Source organism: Anser anser (genome assembly GCF_964211835.1).
Source record: "Anser anser genome assembly, chromosome: 1".
NCBI classification, from domain to species: Eukaryota; Metazoa; Chordata; class Aves; order Anseriformes; family Anatidae; genus Anser; species Anser anser.
In genome coordinates, this window is record NC_139720.1 from 194406753 (window position 1) to 194430408 (window position 23656).

At 36.8% G+C, this 23656-nt stretch overlaps 1 protein-coding gene across 3 annotated transcripts in view; it reads left to right on the forward strand.

Moving 5' to 3' along the window:
- Window positions 1-22458, forward strand: part of RDX (radixin) — a 41266-nt gene extending 18808 nt beyond the window's left edge. For all 3 annotated transcript variants that reach the window (XM_083810760.1, XM_083810758.1, XM_083810759.1), the window contains 11 exons: window positions 4813-4908; window positions 6877-7151; window positions 9637-9720; window positions 10204-10350; window positions 11803-11899; window positions 12547-12710; window positions 13359-13489; window positions 16452-16612; window positions 17311-17403; window positions 18824-19066; window positions 20040-22458. In XM_083810760.1, the coding sequence (XP_083666886.1) occupies window positions 4813-4908; window positions 6877-7151; window positions 9637-9720; window positions 10204-10350; window positions 11803-11899; window positions 12547-12710; window positions 13359-13489; window positions 16452-16612; window positions 17311-17403; window positions 18824-19066; window positions 20040-20204 (1656 nt within the window). In that variant the 3' untranslated portion in view covers window positions 20205-22458. The remainder of the gene's footprint in view (window positions 1-4812; window positions 4909-6876; window positions 7152-9636; window positions 9721-10203; window positions 10351-11802; window positions 11900-12546; window positions 12711-13358; window positions 13490-16451; window positions 16613-17310; window positions 17404-18823; window positions 19067-20039) is intronic.
- Window positions 22459-23656: the final 1198 nt, after the last annotated feature.

Sequence of the window (23656 nt, forward strand, 5' to 3'; positions counted from 1 at the left end):
AGTTTGATAAAGCAGAGATGTTCTCTTGTATAGATTTCCATGATTTTCTGTAATGATCTAAGCTATGCTGTCAATTAGTTTGAACTTTGTTGTTAATTCTAATGGAAGGCACTAAATTCAAAGACAGTTCTGCATAAATAAATGAACAGTGGGGCCTCAGCTGAATCTTGTGTGTAGCACTGCTTCAAAGTAATGGTATTTTATGTCACAGTATAGTTACAACTGCAATAAAAGTGTTAGAATTATTTGTATGAGAAATTCATATAGCCTTCACTTTTGTTTTAAAATAAATGTGACACAAAAATTAAGGAAAGCTAGCATCTTTTTTCTTCAGGAGTTGAATCTGTAGATGCTATTTCAGTTTTCAAATGTTTGAAAAGTAATGCTGTCCTACGATCCGCTTTCTTTTTTTTTTAAACTTGAATTTCAGAGTGGAAAAGTGCAAGTGATGGCCTTTAATGTGCCTTAGGTTTACAGTCCCATCAGCACTGCATTCTCACTTGATGGTGCTTTTATCTTAAACCAGCTAAATGAATGGTTTGTTTAGAAAGGTTGTTCTTGTGTTCATTCTGTGTGTTGTTAGCCATTGGAACCTTGAACTATTATTTTTTTTGATCCAGGTTGTGGAGTGTTCTAGATCATGTTGAGAATTAAAGCTTGTTGATGTGTCATTTCTTTGTTCGTAGAGGAATTAAATTACTGCATATTATTTAGGCAGAAGATGGACGCATTTAGTTAAAAATGCAGAAATATTCCAAGTTATTTTTCAAAAGCAGTGTACATAGATCAAATATTTGGTCTAGTAGGACTGTCGCTTCTGTCCACTCTACTATAGGTGCTGAGAGTACGTAGCACCGGGCATTTTAGAGAAAGCGACATGTATAGAGAGTTCTTTAATGGGTCAGTTAAATGTCTTAGTACCTAAGGTGGAGAACTTTGTTTTGTAACACTGAGCCTTTTATTTTATAGTAATTTTATTTGCCGTTTTTGTTAGGAACAAGTCTGACCCACGTCTACCCCCTGCTCCCTTAACTAGCATCAGTAGCAGTCTATCTGTGGCCTCAACATGGGAGTAGACTTCATGACTCTCTGCAAGTCATCCTGAAGGAAGGGGGGCAGATGCATGGGCAGCTGTCCTGCTTTTTGTCTAACCCCACCATTAAATAAAAAGGGTGATATTCTGTGGCACAGCAGCCTGAAACTGTTGCTTCTCTTCTGCCAACCTTTGCTATCTTCCGCTCTGCAGCTCTGGGTGGGGTGACCTTCTGCTGTGTAATGTCTTGTGCCCAGGTAATCAGCTTCATCCAAATTGGGGCTTTTGCAGACAGGGGAAAAAAGATACAGCTGTGAGTTCTTTTTTGTATCCTGGCATGTTTTATGTTCTCTGCAGTTTTGTTCCTTAACTTGCTGTGTGGCTTTTGACATCTCACAAGCTCTTACGGTCAACTTGTGGAAGCTGAAGTTGAAAATTAAGTCAGACAAAATCAACCAGCATGGTTTTGTGTTAGAAGAGAAATATTTTCAGAGTGATCTTAAATCCGTACGTGATTTCCACAGAGTAACATCAAGAGCTGAACTGTATCATACACCCAACGTAGCGTTTTCATACAAAAAATATGCTATTTCTCTAGGAATTTAAGAGCACTGTTATTGAGATGATTGGTTTGCCAGGCTCATGTAGAGATGGTGGACGTGACTTGTTAGCTCTTGCTTGCAGAAGATAACCTGTTCATGATTTTAGCTGTTGTCTAGTGCTACTTTGTTTTTGGTGAACAACTTGTCCTTTCTTCAGTCAGTGGTTCTTTCAACTTTTTAGTTGCTGTTTTCTGGAGTTGTTGATCTGTTTCCTGTTCCTTGTGTGTGTTCTTCATCTGCTAGCATTCAGTGTTTCTGATGGCTGTGGCTTTCTCTTTTCTCCTCCACTGTGAAACGTAGTGAAGTTCTTATTGCACAAACCGATTTATTTTAGTGACTCCACACTCTTTCAGGAGGTGTCTTAACATATTTATCATTAGTCCTTTTGTCTGTCCTGCCAGTGCTCAGGATGGTCAAGGCAAGTTCTGTCCTCTTTTTCTCAACCAATCTATCATCTCTGATTTTCCTAGGGGAGAGAATCCTGGGGTGGGTGCCTTTCCAGTCTGGTGGCAGTGGTGGGGGTTGCCTTGTTCTTTGCAGTAAGGTGTTAGCACCAAGCAGCAGAATTGGTTTCCCATAGTTTCTGTTCAGGAAGAACGGGAGAGTTGTCTCCTTTATTTCAAGTTAAACCCCAGTTCTCCTTTCTGAGTATCTCAGAAATCTCCCTTATGATCGATCTTTCAGTGGTTGGCTAAATGGAATTCTTGCTAGGTTTTCTTCATGTGAATGTGTTGATCTGCCAAAACACGTATCTGTTTTCTAGTCACTTTTCTTCGCCGAGAGGTTTTTATTACCTGTTAGTTGTCAAGCTGTGGGATATTATGGTGGATAAATCTGTTCTACAGATGTGATGAAAATTTGCCTAAAGCTACCTAATAAATCTTTTGAAGCCTGAATTATAAATCAAACTAAGTTTCCCATTGCGTACTTTCCATATCACACCACTGCTGTGTATAAGTGCTTATATTATCATGCTACAAAGTTTCAGAAATCCTTTTCTTTGAGCTGAGAAGCAGCGACAGACCATGCTTTTCCCTTATTTCCTCAGGTAAAACAAGCTCATGTGTAAGCTGTGTTCAGTATTCATTTACAAGCATGTGTAACTTTGCAGAAGGCAACCTGTATGTATTTGAATAATGTGCAACGTGCTTCTCAGCTGAAGGGCAGTGGCTAGCAGTGAGAGTGAAATGTTTTGACAGGAGCATAAGCACTTGTCTCCTTACGCCTTGTGGGCAGAGCTGCTGAACATCTGCAGTTCTTACTGACTGATGTTGCAGCTCAGAGTGCTGAGTAGGTACCGAGGTTTGACTTGGACAGCTGCAAAATAAAGAGCATTCGGAGTCATCTGCTAAAGCCATAAGTAGTTTGATTAGCATCACACCAGAGATCTGTGCCAAAAGAAGCAGCAGGGCACCAGATTTAACTCTGGACAATAGCAGAAACATAAACTTGCTCAGTTGTTCCAAAGCAGGAACAAAATGTAGGAATTTACAGCAAATAATTGTTCGCTAAGGAATCCGTTTGGATCCATGAACGTTGTCCATTCTGTGCCTTGGTGGAGCTTGAAGGTGGAAAGTAGAGGATGGAAAAAAAAGGTGCACTTAAGTGACTATTAATAATACACATATGCAAGGGATCAGAAGTAAGTTTGCACAGCAGCCTTAATTGTGATATTTTTCTAATTTTCCAAATCTTAATTTTGCAACCCGCTAGTACTACTTAAAAGTGGAGGAGGATCTATGGGTAAAATTCTATTTACTTCCCATGCATCTGAATGCTTCCATAAAACAGCCTTCAATAAACCAGCTTGCCAGCATGGTCCAGCCTGAGAACATACGTAAGTACTGCCATACCGCATCTTTTGGAGCCAGAGTTTACAGTTTGTTTAATAATCTTTGCTGGACCTTTCTGATTGATTGCTTATTGAATCCGTGTGTACTCTCACTGTGCAAAAGACTCGCAAGATAGTTCCACAGTTTTATTATATGCTGTGTAGTAAAATTGCTCCTTTTTGTTTGCTTTGAACCTGCTATCTAATGATTTCAGTTGATTCTATTAATTTTTACATCATGAGAAATAACAAATAATCATTCTCTATTTCCCTTCTATGTGCCATACAAGTTTTAAAGACATATATCATTTTTCCCCCTTCCTCATTTCTCCATGTCTCTAGCTTTAGTTCTGGTCTTGTCTATGCTAAAAATGTTCCATATCACTGATCATTCCTTTCAACATTTCTGAAACATTTCCAGTGCTGAAACATCCTTTTATAAAGTGACACGACCAGTCTGTATGTAGTGTTAGAGATATGGGAAGACCACAGACTTGTTTAATAATATGACGTCATTGTAGTTTTTTTCCTTTGCAAAAAGTACTCTGTTCACATGATTAAAATTGTTGTGTTCAGTGCGCAGTATTTTAGTTTTATTAAATATCATCTTTTATTGAAGTTCATCTTTTTTGCCCACTGTTCATTCGGAGATCTTTATGGAATGTTTTCTCCAGCAGATTTTGTCACATCAATTTCTTCTTGTTTTTTTTATTGGATCACACATGAAGTCTTGTAGGACTTCCCTAGTGGTTGCACTACAAATAATCAGTGTCTTTTGTTGGAATTGGTTATTTATTTTTAACTAGTTCATCCATAAAAAGCCTTCCCTCTATTCAAGGACGTTTTGTTTCTTTAATAGCCATTGGTGATAGCCTGATCAGAAATCTTATAGGAAATCCACGTATGATTTATCAGCCAGATCATTCTTATCCCTTTTATCATTAACTCAGAAGATCTCAAAAATATCTTAAGGAGGTGATTCATCCTCTCTACATCATACTTGTCCCCAAGTATTATTCTTTACTATAATTTCACCGATTGTCTTTTGTTGAAGTGGACTGACTTGTCTGTAGGTCTCCAGATCACTTCCCAGACCTGATTTCAAAGATCAGGGTCCTGTTTGCTGCCTTGTATTCCTTAGGTGCTGAGGTTGATACATGCAGTAAGCTGCACACTCCAGCTGGTAGTTTGGCAACACGGTGTTTGAGTATATGTAGAACGTGTTTTGCTCCTATTTTTTATGTTAAACACTTCATTGTATTTCAATTTGAGTTGGTTTATACAACTTAGCCATAAAAGATACCTGCTGTACAGATTACTGATGATTCTGGGTCACTTATCTTTAGGTGGTAAAAACCGTTGGTCTTCGTGAAGTCTGGTTTTTTGGGCTACAGTATGTGGACAGCAAAGGCTACTCAACTTGGCTGAAGCTAAATAAAAAGGTAATAATTTCCTGACACTTAGACAAATGTATAGTTTTAAATAGGCTTTTATAAGACTTGATGCTTTGATGTTATGAGTTAAGATATCTGGCTTCAAATTTAGTCAAAAAGTTGTTTCTCATTTGCTTTAAATGACAAAATGCAGTGTTGAGTTTGATTAGTTAAAAAAGAACAGAATCGTATTGCAAAGCTGCATCAACATTTAATTTGAGAACGATTGAAAGTCATTTCTGTATTTCCAGGACCATGGTGATGTATGCATAGAATAAGTGTTTATAAGTATTTGGGCTTGAGAAATTTGCATGTATATAGCTATAGATTTTTGAACAAGGCACCAATAGTAGGTTCCTAACCTTCTGTTTAGGTATCTAAAATCCAACATGCAAATTGTAGGATAATTTTTATTTTATTTTCCCCAACAGCACAGAACACCTAGTATCTCCCAGCTATTGGGAACCAGGTTGTTTTATTTTAAATTTTATCTATGGTTTGGTTCTCACTTTTTAATATTGGCTGTCAGATTATTAATGGCACTACTGAATAAAGGGATTCTTTGAGTTAAGTTTTATCAAGAATACGTTTGTTGCCTTGAATTTTAGGAAATATTTTTTTTAGAGTAGGTCCTACCGCATTTATATAATCTTTACTCCTCCTCTGATGAGTCTAGTGAGTTTAACCACCAAAGCTGTCTCCTACAATTTAATATCTATATCTTGTTTTGTGCAATAAACATTATACTGCTACAAACATTTTGTTAGTCCAAATGGCAGAACTACATTATCTGATGTGTCATTTAGTTAAAAGTACATAAAAAGTTACTCTATAAAAGGTCTTTAGCAAGTCAAATTGCTCATGCTGTTCAGGAGCAGCAAGGGTGTACTGACTTCTTTAAGTTCAGCTAAGGTAGAGAACTGCCTTTTAATCACGGAATAGATGTGCAAATATGGTTTTATTATGGCAAGAATGGAACTAATCGTTGGTGAGCTTAAAGTGAAATACAGTATATGTAAATCAGAGCTCTATGGGCAAGAATGAAAGCGAGCAAAAGATTTAAAATTAACATCTGAAATGTAATGCTTAAGTTGCCTTAGGTACGTGATTAAATGGTTGTTATTTATAACTTTTGATACTTCCTATGAGTTGAGCAAACAAACATGATTTCACGTGTAGTGAAGTTCTAAAAGGACTACTTGTGCACGTAAAATTAAATACATAATAAAGTGCTTGTGTAATTGAGAGGTCTGAGATTTATTCTCAATGTACCTTTTAATAATCACCGTATTCGCTGTTAGGATTACTGTAACTTCTGGTTTTTTGTTTTAATCATAGTGAGTTCTGAAGGCTGAGCTCAGATAAAACAGGAGACCTATTTTTCATACAGAAATTTGAAAAATAACATTTTGAAGTAGACAGCTGTTTAAAACTTGTAAGCTGACCACATCTGATCTCTTCACCAAAATCCTGATGATAAGGCATATCCATAAGTTCTAGAAAAATGTGATAAATAGAATCGTGGTTTTTCCACTGGCACAAAGCACATGTGCTTAGTTCAGTAGTTCAAAGATTTCTTGTAAAAGAATCCAGCTTTACACTTAATGTGCAGTAGTTCTTGGTAAAGAAATCGTATTAAACCTAATTTGATATTTATTGCAATTTGTCCATGGATATAGTTTTTTTGTATGTATTTATAACTTCTTTTCCAGATCTTTATTGTGATAAATAAATACACACAAGTCTACACGAAACTCTTCCACAGCCTTTGAGTAATGTTTCAAAATTGTCTAACTTATGCAAGTTGGTGTACTTGATGCAGTGCCCTGTGAATCCTTAGTGAGTTGTACTGTGGGCTTGTCAAGAAGTGCTGGATTTCAGTGCACGGGAGCTTACAGCCAAGCTATTTATTTTTGATATAGCACTTAGTGCTCTTTTTATGTTCTTATTTACTTTACTTTCTTTTTCCTCCCTTAGGTAACACAGCAGGATGTAAGGAAAGAGAATCCTTTGCAGTTCAAGTTCAGGGCCAAGTTTTTTCCAGAAGATGTGTCTGAAGAGTTAATTCAGGAAATAACACAGAGACTTTTCTTCCTGCAAGTCAAAGAAGCTATCTTAAATGATGAGATATATTGTCCACCAGAAACTGCAGTTCTTCTGGCTTCTTACGCTGTCCAGTCCAAGTATGGAGATTACAATAAGGAGATACATAAACTAGGCTACCTAGCCAATGACAGACTCCTCCCTCAGCGGTGAGACAGACCATAAATATATGCTTTTGCATCATCTGCTGTATATAAACTTGCAGCACACTTCTTATTGTGAGAATATTAAGTGAAAATGTGCATTTAATGGTAACTTTCTTAAAGAGATGCATGTTGCAGTAGTAGAATTTAGGAGGAAATGATATCCCAGTTCCGACTAAATATCAAAGCATCGCAGCCATGGGTTTCATGAGATTCTCATGGGTTTTATTTCTTGTCCCATCCACAGTTTTTTAGTGGATCACATTTCCAAAGTATTTCAAAATAGATAAAATGATCTATCATTCCCGGAGGCTTAAAATCAAAGTCCTTTAACATAAGTCATTAAGGTTTATTTAATACCTGTTCTTTTTCTTCAGTTCTTGATGTAAAAAGTTTTGGTAAATAATAATAAATTCCTGAAAATCATTAAAATGTATTATAAGTTAAATACAGAGTACAAAAATGATATCCTGGAGAGAAAATTTAGAAAATCAACTATTGCCATTACTGTTGAGCACAAACCTTTTTGTATTAGTCATTCATCTAAGTGCTTAGGAAAAGTAAGCACCGAGATTATAGTTCTGCTTTTTCCCTTCACAGTTGAAACCATGCTCCTGACATATATTGGCAGCAAGAGAAGCATTGCAACACAAATATACGAAGTTAGATAGTTTTGTTAATGTAAATTATTCCATGTTGATGTATTGTCAACAAATGTGTACTTACTAAATGTGTAACACTAGTGCATCTTCAAAGAGATGAGAACCATGGAATAATTTGTGTTTTCTTTGAAATTCATATGCTCTGTCTTTTTGAAAACTAAAAGTAGAAATTAGCTCATTAGCTAAGTTTTAGAACTCTCTAGCTAGCAAAAAAGCATTTCAAAGGATTGTGAAGTATTGAAAAAAATATTTCTGAAAATGTTTCAGGTTTTTAACATTTCTGGGTAAGACTTCGGTGTTGGTTGCATACTTTCTTGTGACAGTGAAGTCTTCACACTTCTTGAAAAATAGACTGTACTAGGAATGCAAGGAGATTAAGAAACAGTACAACTCCATACTGAGCGTGGTAGTTTACAAATCTTGGTCTTTGCTTAGTTGTGATGACTGCCTCTGAACACCGGAGTGCTTGTGTACAGCACAAATTCAAATACGTAGGATGCTCCTTTTCAGTAGACTAATGTTCATTTGATTTCCCAGCATGTTTTCAACCAATAGTTTGCCAGTTTGCACTGAGTGAACACACATCTTTTGTATTCATTCTAACACAATTATTCCTGTTTCACCTCCTGTCACCAGAGATTTGCCAGAAAACTGACAGGTACTTAATTAAGGTACTTCAGAACAACGTAATGTCAAAAATACTCACTTGTTTCCAGAAATAGACTAGCATTACAAAATTTCACTGAAAAAGGTGAGAAGACCTGCAGTTCTCCTTAACTATAGAGTTGGTCAGTATTTTGACCAGTGAACATGCTTCTTGGCTCAAAAGTTGAGTTGGGTAGCAACAAGATGGAAATTCCTTGTTGATTTATTTTTTTGTCAGAGCAGTACTTGCATAACTGCTAGCCATGTTTCATCAGGAGCATGTGAAGAAAGAGCAGAGGGGACCAAATGATGAGATGGCTGCGTACCTAGATGTGGGATAGAGTTGCAAAATGAGTGAGAGAAATCCTATAATAGAAATACTGCATCAGTACATTCTGCATCACTCTGTTTATTCCTTACTGTAGTTCCCTAAAGATGTAGGGAAAACTTGTAAACTGTTATTTTCCTGAGTAAAGAGAAAGGAAGGAAAAAAAACCTGTTCTGACTTCTTTTAGTAAGAATGTCTTATTTTCCTTTTATTTAATAGCCCTTAAAAATAATTTCTCTAAGGAATGCTTGAGAAGCTAGCCACACAGAGTAAAAGCATAAAAAGTCACCATACCCTTTTGATTTCTTACGGCAGTAGTATGTTGCAAGTTCTACGTAGATCAAAATATATCTCCATCATTGCAGCCTGCTGCAGAGAAACTTAGTCAAATTTCTGAAACTGCTTCAATACTGATTTTAATAGGTTTAAAGAAAAAAAAAGACATAGCCTGCTGGCTTGTTTTAATGTGCTATGTTTTCTTCCAAATGACAGCAGAATGAAAGCTTGAATGTGTCTGGGAATATATAGAGATTAATTCGTGGCATTATTGTATGAGGATTTTATAGGTTTGTGTTTTGGAGTGTTCCAAACGTTACGCTTTATGGCTTTACTGAAAGTTGAGATATGCCATGCTGTCACTTTTATAATTCAGAGTATATAATACAATGAAAAAAGTGAATTCACACTATTTTAAAATACGTATTTTTTTGAAATTCAAAACTTCTGGGTCTGGGTTAAAAAGGTGAGTATATAGGAAGTAATGTTTAAACTTCCTCAATTAAAGCATGTGTTATTCCATAAGGTTTTAAAAAAAAAATGGTTGTCAGTGTAATTTAATAACAATTTCTATTCACAGAGTATTAGAACAGCACAAACTGACAAAAGAACAGTGGGAAGAAAGAATACAGAACTGGCACGAAGAGCACAGGGGAATGCTAAGGTAATTGCTTAAATGTTCCAAGACCTTTTAGGACTTTATTATTATTAGAATGTATTTCATGAGGTGTTATTTTTGCTTGGAAATGTCTTTCTTATTCTCTTCTGGCTGGTATAGCCAGTTATCAAAAACTTCCATAAAAGCTTAGGTGAGAGTTGAGTTTCCAGTTGGATTATTGGTTACCTACATGATTTCTGGTAAGGCTGTCAACTGCTTTTGTCTGCAGTTGCCTACCTCTAAAATATATTTAGTATTTTGTTAGTCCACAGGCTAAAAATACAGAGTGCGGTGATTTAAACTGTACTTGAGTATTAGGGTGTCCGTCTCTACAAGTACCTAAATCAATGTACATGTGAATTTCATGGAAGAGGGGTTTGATGCCTACTTAAATTTCACACTAGTTACTCTGCAGTTCCCTTATTCTTACAGTGTACTTTTGATTCGTCCACATTGTGTGTTTACATTTGTTTTTCCCCTTTTCATCAGGGAAGATTCTATGATGGAATACCTTAAGATAGCACAAGATTTGGAAATGTATGGAGTCAACTACTTTGAAATAAAGAATAAAAAAGGAACTGAGTTGTGGTTAGGAGTTGATGCTTTGGGTCTGAATATTTATGAACACGATGACAAGTAAGTGGCTAATACTCATTTTCTATTCTGTCTTTGGAGATCCTATCTGAGATTATACAAAAAATACCTTACTGTGTTTCAGGAACATCAGCAAAACAGATTCTCAAAGGCCTTCTTTCTAATCTATGTAAAAGATAGAAATTGTCTGCTGAAATACTTGAATTTTACAGAAGAAATAGCAATTTAAAAGAAGGGAACGGCAGAACAGTTCTGTGTAAACCTACATCCATATTTAGCAATATAAATTTATGATAGCTTGAGCATTTTTGTATGGGTTCTTTCTGTACTTCTCACTCTCTCAAGTCTTCCTTTTCAGTCAAAATGAAAAGGACGCTGAGAAGCTGAGCAGTATGTCTGAGAAGCATTTTGCAAGAACAGCTATTGGGATTAGAGCTGTTAGATACCAAAGTTTTTCACACTCTAAAAGCAAAACCTTTTAGACGTCAGGGAAAATAGATGGATCTTGGATCTTGATAAAGAGATCAAATTCTTTCCTATTTGAAGAGAGAGAAAGCTAAAATGTACAAAACTTAAGAAGAACAGACTCGTTCTTTTGTTTCTTTCCAGACACTTCTATTATTAGTATCTGATGTTAAGAGTACTTCCACAGTGATTTGAAGTAAAACATGATGTATCAACACCAGATAAGAGCTGTCAGCTGAACTGTAATTTCATGCTCTCTGATGTATATACTCCCCAACAAAATTCTGTAAGCCTTAATTGCCATTAGATGGCAACATAACTCCTGAAAGATGAAGAAAATACTCAGGCAATGTTCAGATCAGGTTGAATGATCAGCTACTTTTTGGTATTATTATTTTACTCCTGATAGTTAGCAATCAAATGTTTAAACATTTTTAAATACTTGTAGTTAATATAAACTGAAAAGAAACTTTTTGTGCCCATGGAGAAAAATACTTAGTTACACAGTTCATGCAAAGCATTGGAACTGTTCCAGAACTTAATTCTACTTAAAGCACAAATGGATGAAATTCAGTTTGAACTTCAGGAATGTAAGAACATGTATCTTACAGCTGAGTTAAAAACAAAGTACAGCATTACTGAAGGCTAATTGAATTTCAGTCTTTGGGATGTCAGACTTTTCTAAGAGTATATGCCTATCGAAATAGTTACCCTTCTTACTGAAGGGGAAATTATCAATGACTTATAAAGAATCAGTGTGTGATTGTGATGTTTAGCATAAATTTAATGATAGTAGAAAAAGTCACCAATTGAAATTTCTGAATTCCTTCTGTTGCAGTGCTGCATTAATATGAAACATGAATTTGATGGGCCTGTAGCAGCATATGGATTTGTCTACCAAAATGTGCTTAAACTGTTGTGTATGTAGTTGTGTGGTAGTCAAAACAGTACAAAATGAAGTCTTATGCATTAGTGGACGTAAATGAAATACACATCGTTTCTTTTAATGAGAACTTTTTCTCTTTGAAGGTTGACACCCAAGATTGGTTTTCCATGGAGTGAAATAAGAAACATCTCTTTTAATGACAAAAAGTTTGTCATAAAGCCAATTGACAAAAAGGCCCCTGTAAGTACTTTGTAGAATAGTATGCCTTTGTATATCAAGAGTTTTAAGCCTTAAGGGACCTGCTCTGGCACTGTGGCATGAGTAAATATTTGTATGGCATTTATTTTTCATATTGATAAAATAGTTGGTAATCAAAAACAAGCCTTAATTGTGAAATTTGGTATGCTTATTTTCCCTCTCTTCATTCTGGCTGACGTTCTGATAAGGTTTCTTTTTTTTTCTCCTTTTCCTTTTTAAACCAACTAATGTTTTGTGACAAACTGAAAAGCTGCAGTGTAGCATGCTAAAATCCCTGTACCCTCTTTTTTTTCTGCTTGCGTTATAGTAGCACTTTTCATGAAACTCTGGGGAAAAACATTAACTTACATATTGAAACAGAGAATAGCGTTACATTTAGAAGTTTAAATAAATAATGTTGGGTAAAATAGCTAACCTCTACGTAGAGGAAACCAGATGGGATTTTGAATTTATCTTGCAGGTTCCTTACAGTAACTAGGTTTATAGACTTAATGTGTTGAATCGTTCACTAGAGAAATGTCAAAATGGTTGTAAATTAAAATTTAACAAATGCAGGTCTGCAGGGATACTTTGAGTCTCATCACAACTGAGTGTTTAGATTAATGGATATGCTGCAATTATTTTTCTAGGATTTTGTTTTTTATGCACCTCGTCTGAGAATTAACAAGCGGATTTTGGCACTGTGTATGGGAAATCATGAATTGTACATGAGGAGGAGGAAACCTGATACAATTGAAGTGCAACAGATGAAGGCCCAAGCTAGAGAGGAGAAACATCAGAAACAATTGGAAAGGTAATTAACGAACTTTCATGAAACAGAAGAAAAATTCTTCTATCCTTTTAAAAAAACTAAGTCATAGAATATCAGGCATCCTAGTGTTCTAGAAAAGACATCTGCTTTTCTTTATGTAACATGGTTCACCTGTCTTAATAGAAAGCCGTATCCTTGTTAAGCTTTCAGCATAGTAATAGTAGCTGTACCGTTGTTTCTCATTAAGTCTTTTTGTGAAACAGTTTTAAGTCTCTGTTGCTTGATTCTTAGGGACTTTTATCCTCTACAGGTGAACCGTTAAAGCAAGTTCAGTGAAGAATATCATGATTTACCTTTTGTATACTCTAAAAATAAAGACAGTTGCTATTTCTAGCCCAGATGAAACATCAGTTGTGTAAAAATGTAGCTGTAGTTTTGGATTTGTCCGGTTGAGCCATAACCAAGGTTGCTAAGCAATTCTTTTTCCTAAATCCTTTTTTCTGTAAAGCATTTTGAAATAATGAAACTTGGTTCCTCTGTTTGCATTGTAAAATGAATTCAAAACATTTAGAATTATGTACTTCCGTACTAGCTGAGTAAATTAAAATAATATGCTACCAGAATCCTAAGACTAGAATTTAATCTGCTTGAGGTTTAAAAAAAAAAAAAAAACACTTCTAATATTTTCAGGGCACAACTAGAAAATGAGAAGAAGAAAAGGGAGATAGCAGAAAAGGAAAAGGAAAGAATAGAGCGTGAAAAGGAAGAATTAATGGAACGCTTAAGACAAATTGAAGAGCAAACAATGAAAGCCCAGAAAGGTGAGCTCTTACTGGTCTTACTGGTCCTGGATTTGTTATAGCTGATGGCACTGTTTAGTTCATTTGGGTAGTGAGGTTCCACAGTTCTCTTGGTATATGTTTTTCTGTGTGTTTTTTTCCAACTTATTTTAATAACAGCAAAACTTAATGGTGTGTTTATGGTTTGATTTAAGAAGAGCTGTTCTTCTTTTCAATGTTAAAAGTTGAAAGTTAGGGTGTGTGGGTATGCATGTGCATCATATGAAAACAATTCCTAATTTTAGTAAGAGTCTTTTCTTAATAAAACTGAAGATAATCAATATACAGTTTAACTCAAACCTGTGAAGTACTTGACATGCTGAAAACCTGAGGCTGGAGGGGGCCTGAAGATTCAACGTAATTTGTCTAGGATTTTGTTGAATGTAACTTTTCCTTTGAAAGTTCCTTAGCCCTTTGTTTTCCCATTCCCTTGTAAGATTTGAGAATTTTAAAAACTAAAATTTTGTCAGATTTCAGTGACTAAGCTATATTTAGTGAATAATCACGGCTCTTTGTGTTGAACTACTCTGTACGGTCCATGCCTCAGCTGCTTTCCACTTGCTCCTTTCCATACTCTCTGCTTCAGGTTTGGTTCATACTCATAAAAGTTCCATCCTTCTCTCTTCTGGTCACAAATGGTGTCTTCAAGTGTAATAAAGAGAATCAGTGGCTACATCTGTGCAAATAAATTGGATATGCCTGGCACTGTTCTCTAGCTCTACCTCTGTACTTCTCAGTATTTCAGTGCAGAACAGGTTGGACACACCCAGACAGCTGACATACAAGCTGGGCTTTGGAATTGTTCAAAGGAGAGGTTTTTATCCCAGATCACAGTGTCAGGGTGACTGTGAAGGTTTAATTCTGTGGATAGTGAGTTTCCAGTGCTTTGTAGCATCTCCTGGTGCTGTTTTGTGTGGTATCGTGAAAGTTACCATCAGCAGCAGCACGGTGAGCAGTTCGCCTGACTGTCATATTATTGTCTCCATCACTAAATCAGCTGCTGATGTCAGGTGTTTGCCCTTCTGCTAGGGGAAAAAAAAAAACCCATAGGCACACTTTCAGTAAACAACAGTGAGTAGCTAGTACGTCTCACAAGTCCTTGAAAGATGTGTATACATTTGTAATTTGACTAAACCCAGAAACTTTTCACCAGGCACTGAAAAAGGCACTCCTGTTGATGTAACGGATGCCCTCTGCAAATTCCAGCCCTTGCTTAAAATCATGAGTATGACAGAGCTTCTCTGAGAAAAGGTTAAAGCCTTTTTATTCTGTGGGCTTTGTGTTCTGGATTTTTTGATGATCTGATGAAATAAGTTCCATGTTTCCTTTATTAAAAAAAAAAATCACGTTTTGGTCCAAATTTTAAATGAAGTAAAACGCAATCCTGGGTAGAATGTTCAGCAGGGAAAATGTCGGCTGAAATCTCTTTCACGGAAGTATAGACATCACGGAACCTTAAAAATAAGCAGTGTTTCCAGAGCTACTCTGACTTGGTGATCATATTCCAATTGTTGCATTTCCAAAGACGGGACATCAGAATCTCTGTTAAGCATGTCATAACCATTAATTTTTGGAGAACTTGACAGGAATTATACTGTAACTTGGAGTTCTTGAGAGCTGTGTTACTGAAGAAAACTTACAAAGCTTAACTTTGTTCTGAGTGTGTCCCTATCATTAAGGGATAGGAATCAGAATAGGATTTTTTTCGTCTGGAATTGTTACATTGTATTGAGTTAAGCAGCATACTCGATCTTCATTTTAATAAAGAAAAAATAATGCTCTTGCTAAGTTAGAAATTGTTATAACGCACTTCATTTGGAAATACCTTTAGTTGTAAATTACTTACAATAGAAATCACTTGTTAGTATTTCTTTTAACATGTATGTTACTAGGAAAACTGTTCTGTAGGAGAGTATAAATGCATAACTGTCAAACTAGTACGAAAAAACAATTCCTTGATTCTGAACAAATTATTTTATATTCTGATAAATTTAATAGGAAATAGTTCATTTTCTTATAGAGTACATAATGGCCATGTGTTAGTAGTCTTTAGCCTTCTTTTCCTATATGGACTAGTGTTTATATGAATGGTGCCTTTGTTCTGTAGTTGATACGGTAGTTAAGTGTTTTCCATCTTCACTGGAAGACTTTGTCCTTTTGAATAGTGTTTTAAAACGTTTGTGCATTTTATTTAATTTTATAAGCACTGCGTTTGGGTAACTCAACATATTTGTAATGCCGTGCCCCTGATTCTGGCCTTCAGATTTGGATTATCAGAAAAACCAAAGTTCCCTGTGCAAATCTTCCTTTGAAATTACAGAAGTGGTAGATTGTTGTTTCTTCCTATTTCTCTTATATCATGGTTTAGCCCGTTAGCTTGTTATGTTCTGCTAACTAGGCAGCTAGACAACTATTACCCCTTCCTTGATTTAAGGTTTTCCTCTTTGCATCTTTTTGAAGCTGCCTCTGTTCTCTGATCTTTCCAGTGGGTCACTTTGGAGGTGCATGTCTAAATTGTCAGTTGCAGTTAAGGTATTTTTTGAAGCATTTTACTAGAGTAGGTGATTTTCTGGCCTTTTTTATGGTAACAAGATTTTTTGTATATAAAAACTTCTCATATAAGTGAGAGGGAGTATACACTTAGTGATAGAACTAAATAAAGATGAGTTGATATTTTTCTGAAACATTGGGCTGTCAGTCAAGTGAGATGAAATATATCCAACGTATGTTTCAAACAGGGAGAATAAAAATCAGGCTTGGAGTGTAGCTCTGGGGAACATGATAACAGCTCTTCGTGACTTAAGTCAGGCTAACTTGAGGTGACCTTGTAAATCTGTCAGTTTTCTACCTTACTTTATTTTGAGTGTGTTACGGCTGTTATCTGTGTTACATATGAGTAGGAGTTCAGTAACGATGTATTGTCTGCAAACTTTCCCTATGGCAGAGCTAGAGGAACAGACTAGAAGAGCTCTAGAACTGGATCAAGAACGAAAGCGTGCAAAAGAAGAAGCAGAGCGCCTGGAAAAAGAGCGTCGAGCAGCTGAAGAAGCTAAAGCTGCTCTAGCCAAGCAGGCAGCTGATCAAATGAAGAACCAGGAGCAACTAGTAAGAATCTTTAACCCTGCATTAAACAAAGGGAAAAATACAGTTGGAAATCTAGACTTTGATATTGGTTACATCTGTTTTGTAAAATGGACAAGTACGTGAAATGCTCCATGCTTTGTTACAGATTGCTGTGGGACTTAGTATAAAAAAAATAATAAAACCGTTATGTTAGATTTTACTCTTTGCAGCGTTATCTTCTTATAGTCTGTGTTAGATAGCTTCTGTTTGAAGATTTGCACGTACTAACTAAGAGGCACAAATTTTAGGAGAGCATTTCTCAACTATAAAACAGCATTTTGTCTTCTAAGTCAGCACACAATGCTGAAGGTAAGATGTAGCTTGACAGTGCTGAGATTGTGATCCAGAGTCATCAGGTTTTTGGTGGAACCTTTAAAGCTGTATTAAACTGAAAGAATGCCAAACAGTAATTTGTAACTGCAGCTCTTTATTTCCCAGCAAGTTTGGAAGTGCAGCAGACATACGTGTATGTGTGTGTATATATATGTATATTTATGTATGCCTCTGGACTTATTCCTATCATGCAAGGTTACTGATTCTCTCCCTCTGTCATGTATGTTTAAAATTTCTGTTTTGAATAAGCAGAGAAGTGATGGATAACTGCTGTGATCCAACTTGAAAATAGTCAAAGGCAGAACCAAAATAGTATTGAACTAAATGTTTTTTTGTTTTTGTTTCAGGCAGCAGAACTTGCTGAATTCACTGCCAAGATTGCACTTCTAGAGGAGGCCAAGAAAAAAAAAGAGGAGGAAGCCTCAGAATGGCAACACAAAGTAATGAGCTCATGCTGTGTGAAGTCAGAACTTCAAAGAAACTTAGGGAGATGAGTGCAGGAATACCAGTGGAAGTCCGTGGGGTTGGGTCTGTTACTCCCTTAGGCTTCAGAGAAGCTTTTCTTAAAGGTTTTTGTTCTCCAGTCTTCTGAAGTCAGTTAACACGTCTATAGAAGTCATCTCTTAGTAGCAGATAGACATGAAGGGAGAGAGGGGGAAATCTCACCACAAAGGTGTGATCAAAGATTTGAGATGGCTTCCGTACGTGTGGTAATGGAATAGATTGGATCTTTGTGCTGGAAAAGAAACACGTCAAGAGAGGCATAAAAAAACATGAGTGGTGGTGAAAAAGAGGAACCAGAATTAGAACGAAGGCACATCAAATGTAACGAGACGATCATTTAAATAAAAATTCAGTTTAAGACAAAATTCTCAGCACTGGTGGGGCCACACCTGGAGTACAGGGTCCAGTTCTGGGCTCCCCAGTACCAGAGAGACCTGGGCATACTGGAGAGAGCCCAAGGCAGGGCCACCAGGATGATGAAGGCACTGGAGCATCTGTGCTGTGAGGAGAGGCTGGGAGAGCTGGGGCTGCTCAGCCTGGAGAAGAGGAGGCTCAGGGGGATCTCATCCGTGTCCCTCAGTCCCTGAAGGGAGGGTGCAGAGAGGCCGGAGCCAGGCTCTGCTCAGCGGTGCCCAGTGCCAGGACAGGAGGCCATGGGCACAGCCGGGCACCCAGGAGGCTCCCTCTGAGCACCAGGCAGCACTTCTGTGCTGGGCGGGTGACAGAGCCCTGGCACAGGCTGCCCAGAGAGGCTGTGGGGTCTCCTCCTTGGGGATCTCCAAAAGCCGCCTGGACGTGGTCCTGGGCAGCCTGCTCTGGGTGTCCCTGCTTGAGCAGGAGGTTTGGAGTAAATGGCCTCCAGAGGTCCTTGCCAATCCTTATCACTCTGTGATTCTGTGAAAATATTTCTTCACAATTTGTAATTGACTATGGAATGTGAATACTAGCTGTATACACAGGTTAGAAAGTGATTGAACAATTTCTTAAAAAAGTTCTGGTTGAATATGAAATTCAAGGACATCACCTTTGTTTAGGAAGTCCCTGAGGCTCGAATTTCTGGAGGCTGGAAAAGTTGGAAAGTAATCAAAATATTACCCTCCTTTCTGACTTTTCTCTCACTCTTTTATGGCTACTGCTGGAAATGGGTGGACTAAATGGGCCTATAGTATAGCTGGTTTTAGTCATACCTCTTTTACCCTGTTTTTCTCTTCGACAGCTTTCAGCATCTAAGCTTTTCCTGTGTTATTTATAGAAGTGGTTTCCCTGTATCTAAAACCATCTCAAATATTTCTTTCTAATTTTCTGACTATTTATAAATCAGTTTTAAAGATGCTAAGTGTTGTTTACTTTATTTAGGCTTTTGCAGCCCAGGAGGACTTGGAAAAGACCAAAGAAGAACTGAAATCTGTGATGTCTGCTCCTCCTCCACCTCCTCCCCCACCAGTTATTCCTCCAACAGAGAACGAACACGATGAACATGATGAGAACAATGCTGAAGCCAGCGCAGAGCTGTCTTCTGATGGTGTCATGAATCACAGGAGTGAGGAAGAACGGGTAACAGAAACACAGAAAAATGAACGTGTTAAGAAACAACTCCAGGTAATGAAGGCTTACAGTTGCATCGACATAATTCAGGCTTTGTGTTTTCATTCTTTGTTTGTCAAAAATCTCATTGAAGTTATGAAAACACCCTTATTTATTTTGGTTTATTGCTGTTTAACCAATAGCCTTCATAGTGCTCTAGCAGCAGAAGAAATGGGAAGGCTGGATGTAAGATTATGCTTTATAGCTTAGAAGTATTACTATGTTGTCATACTGGACAGTAAAGATTTCTAGTAATTATTATAATGCCCAGGACACCGAATGCTAAAACATGATGCTTTCCTTTTTAAATTTCTGAAATTAAGTAGTATGATCAGATGCTTGCTTAATAGTATTTGAGCAACTTCAGATAAACCCAGACTTTGTAAATGCAAAAACTGAAATATGCCCATTTAGGATTAATCTTAATTCCCTGAAAAAGAGCATTTACTTGTAGGCTAGTCTATCTCTAAAAGCATCTCTCAAAGTATAATAATCTAATATTAGTGGTAACAGTTTGCTGAGTTAAGAAATGTCTGTTTGGAAAGGAAATAAATGAGAAGTTGCTTCTTTTTTTGGCAGCAATATCTTAGTAGTGTGATTCGGTAATTTATCTTTTCTGCTTGAACAGTCACTGACAGAATCAGGGAGATGACTCTGCTGTCTTTAGTCAAGCAGAAATAGAAATAAGATCATTCTCCTGCCTTTTCCTGCTGCTCCCTCTTTTCTTAGATGTTAGGGTATGAGGCCTTTTTTCTAGTTTGATGCTCACGCTTCTGTAAGGAAAGAATCCTGTGCTGCTGCTGCTGCTCTTCTCTTCCTTCTGCAGTCTTTCTGATAGACCTCTCAACTTTAGTTACTGAACATTACAGAAAGTATTTCGTTAGTTGGCATTCAAGAAATTCCAAGCTGCAAAATAGATGTTATCAGAAATTCCAGAATCATTAAAAGATTAGTTAAAGGACTCAAATGCAAATATTTTATTCAACAGGCTTTAAGTTCTGAGTTGGCTCAAGCCAGAGACGAAACCAAGAAAACACAAAATGATGTCCTTCATGCGGAGAATGTTAAAGCAGGCCGTGATAAGTACAAGACACTTCGACAAATCCGACAAGGCAATACAAAGCAGCGTATCGATGAGTTTGAAGCAATGTGAGAGCTGTTATTTTGCATATATGTTCCTCGTAAAGCTGAACCACCAACAGAGATAAAAGCAGGTCTTTGCATATTTGATGGATTGCACCCCACTTTGCCAAAGCACTTAATACCAGTGTGACTACAGTGGTCAGAGGACAAATTTATGGGAAGCTATTCAACAGTAAGGCAGTCTGTCATCCGTAACTTCTGCGGGGGGAGGGTGTGGAGAATAATAGCAATTTTTTCTCCCCCATCACGTCTTCAGTTTTATTGTTTTGTAGTTTTTTCTTTGAAAACTGATGTGAAGTATATGCTGACTGACAAGTGTACATACTGCTTAAACCTTAAGAAATAGAAAGAATAATGGAGCCGAACCTAAACTGGATAGGTACTACTATTTCAGTATGATGAAGTTTGAAATTACGTTTTTTCAATGTAGCTACACCACTAAGAGTTTGATATCACTGACTTTCAGTTTCTTTTTTTTTCTCATTTTTTTTTCCTTCCCAAGTCAAATTCTTTGGTGTTTCATGTCCTGTCATCATTGATGGTTTTCTTTGCCTACCTGTTCACAAAGGTCTGGATGGCAGGTGGTAGTTCCAGGAGATGTTTTTTTAAATGGAACACTACCTGTGGGCAGCACGTGGCTGCGAATAGGCTTGAATAAGTATTGCTTTGCCTAGGTGATTATTTTAGATGCGCAAAATGTTCTAATGCAGCAAAATAAAATAATAATAATAAAAAAAAAGCTTTGTAAGCTATTTGCTTGTAATTATTTTATTTGCAGTAGGGAGACCTGGACCTTTCTGGCAAGGGAGCATATGAAAACATCAGTCCCAGGGAGGGGACAGTATCCTACCTCACTACTACATACATGATGACTGGTCCTTCAAACACCAGGGAAAAAAGCTCTGTTTAAACTGACTCTCACTATTCAGTAATATCACAAATGCTAGGAGCCCTCACTCCTAGGATTTTCTTTGAATTCAAGATGGATTTATAATGCTAAATGTTATTTAACTGCCTTTTGTTGAGTTTAAATTGTGAAAACATCGTATGTTTTTTAAAGCTGCAACCTGTCACTGGTATACTATCTTCTGGGAGGGGTGTAGAAGGTGCTTATGAATTAACTTGGTTTTAGGTTTCCAAATAAAAATGAAAGTTCCCAGAGTTGGAGTAAAAGTACTTGTAGCTTCAGTTTTCATTGAAGCTGTTATTGTAATTGTCGTATCTGATGTCAATCATTAAGTCCTTTCTCTCTTGAGAAGGAGACTTGTTCCTTTTTTCATGTTTTTCTTTGAGAAACTTGCTTAGAAAATGAACTTTAGAAATACCTTCGCAGTTAATATGAACTGCAGTTGTTCCTTCTGTTGCAGTACCCTAGTAAATATGCACAATGGAAGAACCCTGCTTTCTCTGAGGATGGTTCAGCTCTTTTCTGTTTGATATTATGCACTCATAAATTTACACTTATCTATTAAAATTTGCCATTTTATTAAACATTTTTTTCATGCACAATAGGTTTAATTTTTCTTATGAACAGTCCAACTAAGGCTTTTCTTTATTTTGCAGTTAAAGGTTGGCTATGTGGGGTGACATCATGAAAATAAAATAAAGATACATTAATATATTTTTGGTTTGTGGGGCTAAACATATCTCATTAACCTTGAGGACTGATGTCCAGATGGTGTACACGTGCTTCAAAATGCTGCTTGGTGGAAGCTGGTGTTTCTGCTTGCGGTGCGTTGTAAGAACAGTTCTTGTTTCACAGGCTTCATACACTGAAGCATAAGCAAATCTCCAAAGTATTTGAACAGTTTGCCATAGCAGGTGAAACACACTGCTTCCAAGGAGTTCTTTCTTTTTTCCTGGAAAGTGTGCACTACTGTTGATACATCAGTTTCAGTGTTGGGGGAAAAATACCAGTAAAGTTTGCTGTTCATAAATCTACAGTATATAGAATAGGGGTAAATGGATTCGATCCATTTATAAAGCTGTGTGATTTTTTTTCTAAAAACAACCAGGAACAACCATTTGTACTATGGATTTTCACAATGAACAAAGTGGTAATAGCTGCTGTCACCAGCATTTGGGAACACTTACTGGTGCAGAAGTACTAAGAATACATTTAATGATTACTTGGTGAAGTAATTTTCCACATGCTTTTTCCTTTAGCATCCTGTTTTGTGTTGTACAATTAAGCTACAATTACATCTACTATTTTGGATAACATTCATTGGTTAACAATAAAGAGATACAGTTAATTTCTCTGAGGTCCATTGTTGTTATTTAAAGCACATTTTTTTTCTGTCAGTTTTACTAAATGCACTGTGCTAGGCTTTTTCCAGAGCAGTGTACAAATGTTGGTAATCAGTCTTTTGTTTCACAGGATGGTCAAATTGAAATTTAAAAATAAAAATAAATGAAGTTGTCTGTAGAGAATGGTACTCATGAAATTGCTGCATACAGTTGGGAGAAAGCACTGGCAGTTGTCGATTCAGAATGGGATTTGAAATGTCAGAGCATATTAGTTCTCCTGAGCTGAGGGTGGTTTGGCCACATAAGAAATCTGTGAGTAATGTAAGAACTTTCAATCACTGCCTACATATTGCTTAGCCCCAGGATAAGTGAAACGTAATTTTAAGTCAAAGTCTTAAACATTGAGAAACTTTTTTATGGTATTACACATTATAGTAGACAATGCTGTCAGATACATGCGTAGCTGTGTGTTTTCTGTAATGGCAGGTTCATAATTTTTCACCCCTCTACTGCACTAGGAGAAGGGCAGGAGCAGTCCTGCCTAAGTAAGTATACAAATTAATCTGCTCTCACATAAATTGGGCCTCCTCTCAGGTGACTTTCTATTTGGTCCTGTGTTTGTTTGCCCTTGCACTCAAATGCAAGCACGTAACTCTTTTTGTTACTCTGTATGGTAGAATTGTTATGATGAATTAAAACGCTTGTACTTGATCCTTTTAATTGTGTACGTTTTTAGTGTATACTTCCTTCCTGAAACCCCTTCTGCTGGAGATTAGGTTAAAGTTTCTTGTTTGTTAGCTTCTGCCATAGGTATGTAACTCAGAATATTGTGCTTGAAAGGGGAGGTAAGTGCTTTGTAAGTGGCTTCTTTAAGTACACTCTTGAGATGGAGGAAAAAAGAAGTGTCATTATTTAAAGGCCAGACTAACACAATCACTTAGAATGCTTCAATGTGAAAGAAGAGATTTTGTCTTTTTAAAATAGGTCCCTCTGCACATCAGAACTTGGATTTTCTGTTGGTGGTATCTTCAACTACATGTTTCGTACTCCATTTAGTTTGTCCAAAACAGAAAAAAGCTCATGCTTACGTTTTTAAATGCTAGTTGGGGAGCATTATTGCGCTTCTGCCTTTTTCTTACAACATGTTGTTCAGGTTACTTTGCTTCTCCACCTCTGAGGAGAAGGGAGGTCTCTTCTAAACAAAAGACTAAA